This window comes from Cryptomeria japonica, chromosome 11 (assembly GCF_030272615.1).
Source record: "Cryptomeria japonica chromosome 11, Sugi_1.0, whole genome shotgun sequence".
NCBI classification, from domain to species: Eukaryota; Viridiplantae; Streptophyta; class Pinopsida; order Cupressales; family Cupressaceae; genus Cryptomeria; species Cryptomeria japonica.
In genome coordinates, this window is record NC_081415.1 from 261,006,166 (window position 1) to 261,015,151 (window position 8,986).

The 8,986-nt window shown below is 35.4% G+C and overlaps 1 protein-coding gene across 1 annotated transcript in view; it reads right to left on the minus strand.

Annotated features, from left to right (window-relative positions):
* LOC131069696 (purple acid phosphatase 23) overlaps positions 1-6,433 on the minus strand; it is a 49,282-nt gene extending 42,849 nt beyond the window's left edge. Inside the window, 4 exon segments of the mRNA XM_058005222.2 lie at positions 5,263-5,358; positions 5,361-5,453; positions 5,682-6,028; positions 6,147-6,433. Of these exon segments, the coding sequence (XP_057861205.2) occupies positions 5,263-5,358; positions 5,361-5,453; positions 5,682-5,934 (442 nt within the window). The 5' untranslated portion in view covers positions 5,935-6,028; positions 6,147-6,433.
* Positions 6,434-8,986: the final 2,553 nt, after the last annotated feature.

Below are 8,986 nucleotides of genomic sequence, written 5' to 3' on the forward strand. Positions count from 1 at the left end.
GGGGCTCAGACCCAAGAAATATCTCTTCTTTAGAGGATCGTGGGTGCCTGCCTTCTCTAATTTTGGGGGACTTTCCTCTTAAGATTGATGCTTGTCCCTCAAATAATTCTTCCTTACAAGTGTATTGTTGTTGCAACTAAAAAGATTGGAGATTGTTCGTTCATTTGTCATTTTATGATCTAAAAGTTGTGGAGATGAAATTTTCAAGGGAACTGAGCTTTCTTGGCCTCATCTTGAGATACTTTCCCTCCCTCCTTTTTCTAAAGGTTTTATTTCCTCTTCAATTCTTTTTGAATGAAGATAGGAATTTTTTTGGAGTAATGGCCCATGATTCCAAGGGAAGTCTAGTTTGTATACATGTTCTTGACAGGTTTTCTTTGATCTTGAAGATGTGTCTTTCTCAAGGGTTCCTTTTTGGATCCATCTTTATAATCGTCCTCTGGTTTTTCAATCTGCCAATTTGATTTGAAAGCTATCTGGAAAGATTGGGGTCGTTGTCATATATTGTGTAGCCGAGAGACGCATCTCCGACCCCCTAGGAGGTGTCTTGAACACTGAGACACGTCTCCAGTACCGGAGACCTTGCCTAAGACGTCTCTAGTCATTGGAGACTTTCAACTGCAGTCTCTTGAAGACTCCCGCTGTCTCCCACATAAATAAAGCAACAGAACCTAAAACAAAAAACGCCAAGAAGCTGGAAAATGAACACGCCATGGAAGGAAAAACAGGGGCCAAGGCAAGGCAAGAACCAACACTAGCTGACAGGACCACAAGTATTTGCCATTTGGCTATTTGCAATTTGATTCAAAACTCAAAAGTTTCATATTTTCTATATTCTTGCTATTGTTCTTTTAATTCCTTTATGCAAACTTTGCGGTATACAGTATACACAATGGGGGTGAATTCTAATAGATTGTTGGGAATCAAGAATGTCTGTGATAATACAATTTCTTTCTTCATCCTTGTGAGTATGTCTATATTCATATTCTCATATATATACTCACACAGAATAGCAAAAGGATTTGCAATGTTGAAAGATTCAACTTGTTGGCTTGGGCCCTTGCCTTTAGTTTTCTTGTACACTTTGTCAAATTTGATTGATTCCTATTAAGTTTCCTTTGCTTTTGATGGATGTTTCGGTTCTAGATGAACTCTTTGCTCCTTTATCCTATACATCTGGATTGTTGTTGTGTAGTTGGTGCTTCCTTTTCCTTCTAAATGTTTGTCATTGCCTGTTTAGTATTTGGGCTACCCTTGCCAAAGAATTTGCAGTGTTGAAAATTCAATGTCATGATGTTTTCTATAAATTATTAAATTATATTAAAAAAATGGTGTCTCCAAGTACTACCATCTCCTATTTTCAAAAATAGATGTACCAGTACCAGCACTAGTACCAACACTAGTCTCCTAGCAACCTTGGTCATATATGACCCTAATTTAGATAGATATATCAATAGCTTTGCCAAGGTCTATGTGAATGTTGACCTTTCTAGCCCTATCATTCAATCCATTCACATTCTTTCTTCTTACTGCACCTAGCTTCAGTTTGTGGATTTTAAAGGTCCGCCTTTTAGGTGTTTTGCCCACAATCAGATTAAACACCAGAAGTTTGAAGGAACGTCCTCCAAGAAGTCTCAACAGAGTTCATTAAAGTTGGAAATGTGTATTGAAAAGTAATAAAATAGTGTTGTAATATGATATAATGGTCATCTTAGTCATTTAGTTAGTATTTAGAAACTTTTGTTTATGTCTTTCATCTTTAGTTAGTTTTAGGAAGTTTCCATGCTGTCTTTCGTGTTTCTATTCTCGATCATTTCCGTTATAGAAAGATTGTCTTGTAATTTTCTATATAAGGAGTATTCCTCTCCTTAATTAAAAACAACATCGAATTATCATTTCATGGTATCATAGCAGAGGTTGCTCTAAGTTTTCTAGCGAATTTAAATAAAAACAAATTGTGGCTTCTACCTTTCGTCTAAATTATTTTGAATCGTTTTTTTTATGAAAAACGCAATTCAGTATTGGACATCACAAAAGGGTTCGTTCGCGCGAGGGTTTTCGGCAAGGAAATATTCGAGGGTTTTTTGTTAATGGGTTTCCACTATTTGTTGGCTGGTTCAAATTTTTTGATTAATGGAAGGTTTTTTTATTTTTTCCAAAAAAATCATGGAAGGGTTTTCACATGATTTTTTCCATTAAAATCATGGAGGGTTTTTTGAAGGTCGTGTTTTGTTTGCGGCTACAACCTGTTTTCCTTGTGATGTGTTTTTTTTGTTTTACCACGTGATGAAGGGCTTTGGCCACAAAGCAAGGATTTCTATGTTTTCTGGTGTTTTGCATGATTTTTTGAAAAACCATGGGTTTTTTCTCTGTTGGAGGGCTTTCTGATTTTTTCCACAAAAAATCATGACTAGTGTTGCTGTTTTTTGGATTTTTTACATTTTTTTCCAAAAAAAGTCATGATGGGTTTTTTGTGTGGTTTTGAGAAGCTAATCTCAATGTCTCTGATAGAAGGAGGGATGACTTTTATTACCCAACATCATGTTGGAAGGATTGTAGTAGAAGGATTATGGTAAACTTGGTCATATCTAGAACTTTTGCAGAACTAGGGAGACTCTTAGCAATAGGCTCATGTCACAAAGCATACTGAGAAGGGGGCAGCCTTATATGCATTTGTGACCAAATGACATGCAGATTATGTCAAGTTCTTTGTAAGGTAGTTAGTAGAATGACCATTACAGGAGGGTATTAAAATAATATTGTAATATTATTGATATAATGGTCATCTTAGTCATTTAGTTAGTATTTAGAAACTTTTGCTTATGTCTTTCGTCTTTAGTTAGTTTTAGGATGTTTCCTTTCTGTCTTTCGTGTTTCTATTCTCAATCATTTCCATTATAGAAAGATCATCTTATATTTTCTATATAAGGAGTATTCCTCTCCTTAATTAAAAACAACATTGAATTATCAATTCAAAAAGGGGCAGCCTAATGAAGACATTGTGTGGCAGAACCATGGTTTATTTTTGGCTTCTTGGAAATGGAAGTCTGTGAGTATACCTATTCGGGAACATCAAGATCCCCCTTCAATTTGTGCAGTGGATCAGGTTCAGGTGATTGTTTCAGATGGAGGTGCAGATAAGGACAGACAGGATAATTTGGTTCTTTGAGACTTTCCTTCAGAAGTTCAGAGTCGGATGTTTTAGATTGCTTGGGAGGAATTGCCTCAGTGGAGAGGTCGCATGCCGTGGATAAATCCAAGAAGCAGCAAGGTCAGAAATTGAGCATTGGAGGCCCAGGAAGTGATTGATGAGGGTTCCCAATAGACTATGGAGAAATCTCCTCACCCATAGGAGCAGGAGAGGGTGATTCTTGCAAACACATGAGGGTGTTTGCTTTTTGGGGTTTTGAGGGTTTGTTGGCTCTAAGCTTTTCAGACTTTGCTTTGGGCATTGCCTATGGATGGGGTCGATAGAGATTCCATCAATGGTTGTGCTCACTTTGCCCCTTCCCTTCCCTTCCCTTCAAACAGATGCCGCTTAAGGACTGAAGTTGTGGAATACTTCATCTTGTAAGTGTTAGTGAAGCAGATTCATGTAATGTATATGTCACAATCCCTTTTGATACTAATGGAACATGGGGCCCACTCATCTAATCCGTAGCATTGAGTTTGTGGCTAGCAGCATAGGAATGGCAAATAGATAGGTTGCAGTTACTTCAGTTTAAAGTTAACTAATGAAATAGGCAGTTGAGTTGAAGTGAGCTTTTCTTGCTGCAACTGCTAGTTAGCTAGGTCAGATTTAGTTATCTCAGACTTATCAATTAACTAGATTGCCTATGATTGAGGAATGAATCAGATTTGGTTATCTCAAACTTGTCCGTTGACTGATTGGGATTGCCTATGATTGAGGAATGAAAAAAAAAAGAATGGAATACAAGAAGCATTGGGGGAAAACAGAAGCGAATACTCAGATTCAAAATAAAAAAAATTACTCTTGGGAGTGTGATGACTGTGCACAGCAGCTTGTGGTGTTTGGAGATGGAAATCCTCCAGGAATAGATCCAGTTTCAGAATGTCACCAGGATTATCAAAGGTGTTATCAGATTCATATGTAAAGTGTGCCTAGTAATTTGTTAAAGAATGGTAAATTTTACTTTGCATGTGTGTTGCTTGAAGAAAATATAAAAAATGCAAAACAATGTTTATTGCTGGAGTATTTCTGGGTTTATCATTTGTGCATTTAGTTGAGGTTTCTGTAGTATATTGTAAGTAGCTTAACGCCAAAGGATGTAATCTTGTAACTTGTAAGATAGATCGTTGAAAAAGTGTTGGTGGAAAATCTATCAATGTAATGTAATCTTTATAATGTACAACAAACAGAAATCAGGTTCCTTTAGTATGTATGTTACAGACATTAGAAGAAAGGTTGAAAATAGCAATCCGTATTTCTAGAGAGATCCTAGAAGTCCCATCACGACATGATCAAGTAGATTGGTGCTAAAACAGCTCATTGTACCAACCGTCACTATCAACGTTGGTGTTTGGCAAAGGCCACAACTGGAGCTAAAGCTAATGTTTGGTTAGGACTGCAACCTGAGCCAATATCAGGGTTATTGGCTTAGGACCATAAACTGAGTGTGGTGTGATTAAGAGGATTGATGGATAGCGTAAGTTGCGTTCCTCCTTTCTAGACAGAAGTTGAAATTTCCATCATAAAATGGGCAAGCAGCTTATGATTAGGAGGATTAAATGTGTCGTGATTAAGAGGATTGATGGATAGCGTAAGTTGCGTTCCATCTTTCTAGGCAGAAGCTGAAATTTCCATCATAAAATGGGCAAGCAGCTTATTGGTAGAGCAGCTCGCTAGCTGGAAGAGGTTCTGATTTTCAATTCCCGACTGACCAAAATTCTAAGTTCAAATCCTAGGGTGTCAAAAAATTTAACTAGACTTGACTCTCAACCAGTGAGCTGCTTTACCAGGGGTTTAGTTGCTCTTTAGATGATTCTCTCTACTGACAAAATGAATCCAACTATCTTGTTTATATGAAATTCATAGCCAACAACCTTGTATACTTTTCTCTATCCGGCATTAGGATTCGTCATAGAACAAAGAAACAAATGCACAGGACTGGAGCTTGATACCCAATTCACCACTTTGCCAAATCCATTATGAAGAAAAATATGAAACAAGGAAAATTGGGCATTGCGAGTAGAGCACAAATCGTCTGCATGCAAAATAATTGGCAACAAACAAATTCGTACCTTCAAGACGAACATGATGAATGATGCCAGAAGTGTAATTGAGAAGGCCCTCAAAAGGATATATCTGGCTGTAGACAGACGAGCTCCCCGCTGAACAGATGTGAGGTTGCCACTATGTGTACCGTAATATACCTCACTTCCAACACTGGAAGGATCCAGAGGGGTAACTTTGGGCCCTATTTGAGCGTCCCCTGAAACCCATCACACAAAATTATGCCTATGCATTTGTCTGAAAAAATGAATAATTATGATGATAAAAGTTAGAGGTATTTCTTCACAAACTGTGTTCTTATCAGAATTCACCTGTATAATTTTTGAGTCAAATTCATTCACTTATATGAACTCATGAAGTATAGGTTAATAAGTTAGACTCGAAAACTAACCGATGAAATAACATAATTATGATAACAATTAATTACCTGTAATCCAAGAAACCCAGATGGAATGAGGGGTGGAAAGTGCAAGAGCAATTTGTTCTGGAAAAATGGAGGGAACTTTTTTCACCAATCTGGGATGGTGCAGGGGAAGGTCATCGCTTCTTGTGCGTAGAGATGGATCGAAACGTCTTGTTACAGGGCTGAATGGCCCATCCGCAGTTGATGGGATTGACACTCCATTGCCCACTAATAACATCAATTCTACCAATAACAACAGTGATGGATTTGCCCTCATTTCGCCTTACTGCATCCAAATTGCTTATTAGACTCGGCATAGTCGATCGAAGATATAACGCATCTCATTGCTCTTGGAGTTGGTAGAGCATATTCTGCGGATATCACAAACAGACAATGATACGGATTTTAAACCGAGCAATCTTTATCCCAAATATTGGATGCAGATTTGACCATAAATAAAATTAACTATAATTCAGGAATAGAAATTACCTCGAGCCGGTAGAAGTTCTATGAAAGTAGGTACTCTGTTTTCTTTTTCATTTGGATAGCTTTATATTTCTGAGTGAAATGATGTTGACCTAAGCGAAATGGGCCCTGAAACTACCCATGATTTCCTTGTCCCGCTGTAATGTTTATACAATTCAATCGGGTTTGTGGGTTCCAGAATGCAATTTAGCTAATAAGATGGACGGACAAATTTTCGAACAATAATTATATTTTAAAGATCCAGTTACAGACGGATTGTTTGAAAAGTTGTCGATAAATTATGGTGGTACCCGCTTCATTACAAAAGAAGTTCTTTGTTCAAATCGAATTCAAAATTTTATTATATAAACTTTAACATGTAGGCGCGGGACCTTTGATAGTTTTTCCGGATTGATCTATGTCTCTTTCATTATTTATAATATCTATTCTATTAGAAATATATTTATAATTTAGTACTTTTTAGAAACTAAACTAGCAATTGGATTAATAGGAAAAATGATACAAAATGTATGGACATTATTCATTCTAATTATAATTTTAGACAATTTAATTGTAAACAATGGTTGAAATAGAATTCAATATTACAAAAGTGGTAATGTTTGTTTTTTTATGTTTTCATATCCATCACAATTAAGTGATTTTTTTCTTATGTTTTAAATAACCATAATAAGTTCAAAATAGAACAAAGGGGAAGTCACATCTTTTCATAGTTGACTAGTTAAATATATAATAGTTGAATAGATAAATGCACATCTAGTAAACATGATATATTGTCATCTTTTTGAATTGATAAGTAAAATCATTACAACATGCTAAAGTTCTAAAGGGCAATAAAAAAAAATGAATATGCATTATTAACATATAAACCATCTACATATTTGTGAATGTTGTCTTCAATCTTTCTTATGATCACAGATCCAGTCTATCAAGGAGTTTGACCTAGGAGGGCTTGTTAACCTATCAAGGAGTTTGACCTAGGAGGGCATGTTAACCTGACCAATTTACAAGCTCCTTGACAGTGTCTCTAAACACTAGCTTGACTTGTCATATATCCAACATGTTGAGGCATTGTCAAATCATTCTCCTATGTCATAGAACATGTTGCTTACATCTACTGGACTCCTCCTTCAATGCCCCCCACCTGCATCAATAGACAAAATTCAAGAATAAGAAAATTCACATGAAAAATGATAAAGAAATCATATCAACAATATTGATCATGCTTGTCAAAGTAGTGTAACCACTAATCAAAACTACTTAAAACTATGTTACATGGCATTTTTGGGATGGTAATGGTAGTGAATACATTTTATGAACGATAATTCAAAAGCCATTATGTACATATGTACGTATGTGTGTATGTATGTATGTGTGTGTGTAAAGAGAGACTAAAATTTCTACAAATTAATGGACAATAAATAGTATATTAGTAGCAATATAACATGACAATGTTAAAATGATGTTGGACAAAGCCTATTGAAGATTGCATGTGAATCACATTCCCAAAGGAAATTCTTTTTAGATACAACTTCTTATACGATATGCCAATGCATCTTTAATATCTTTGCAACTGACTTTGATACCATATTAAAAAAAAATTGAAGTTTGAGACTTAGAGTTTAAAGTTTGAGTAATGAAATGAGAACTACAAATTATTGTTATTAGTGGTAAATATTATATATTATATATTATATGGCTTATATCATCAACTATGAATATGAATCACGATATATTTAATGTTGAATATAATGTTGTCATGATTAAAGTTAATATTGTTAAACATTGATGTCATTATATATGTCGTGTTGTTATAATGTCAAACTAAATGGCAGTGGCGGTGGTTCCCCTCTTGCCATTATGGAAGCAGCTATATACAGGGCAAGTCAGCTCCCAACCAGGAGGGTCCATCCTTCTGTCAACCATAGGAGGACTTACTGGAATAGTCCTAGCGAATTCTGGGCTAGACATTTCTACTGCGTAGGGATCCGTATCTGGTCGGGATGCCGCTGTTAGTGATGCTAGTGCTTCTAGGTAAACTAATGTTAATGTCATGTGTTATATTGTTGTTACAATGTTGTCATGTTATATTTAATAGTCTTTTTTTACTTCATAAAATGATTTTATTTTTTTAAACATAATAAAAAATTGTCTTTCTATCGAGGATGTTTGATCATCCATATGACAATCTTAGAGGCCTTCAACCATCTCAAGAATTGTAGGGACCTGTTTGTCCTAACCCTAGTTAAACCAAACTTAAACTCACTATTTTAATTAAAAATTAAATTAACCATTATTGCACATGCAAAAGCAATAATTATCAACATGCAAGTAATAGATAAGTAACTGAACAGCCATGCAACTGATAAATAACATGTAGAAATTAAATGTGCATGCGAAAAATAACAAACTAAAATTATGCATGAGGATCGAATAGAATGCAAACCATAATTAGTTACGATGTCGAGTTATGTGTGTGCATGAGTAGCGTAAATCGTATGCATGAAATTATTACGAATTAAATTAACATGCAAAAACTCATAATTAAATAATCTACGAGATAATTAAATATGACCATGCATGCATGCGTAAATGAAAACTAATCTAAGAAAGTAAATCATGCATGTTAGTGGGTTAGTATGTTAGTAGCCTTTTTTCTTCTTTTTTTCTTTGTTAGTTACATTGCATGGCGACTTCTTGTCGCTTTACATCATGTGACCTTACAGGTCCTTTTTTTCATAACTTCTACATGCGACCATTCTGGTCTTTACAATGAAATAAAATATACATCTTCAATTATTACATAAAATTTTATCTAAAATCTCTGACTTTCTTTGTCTTCGGAT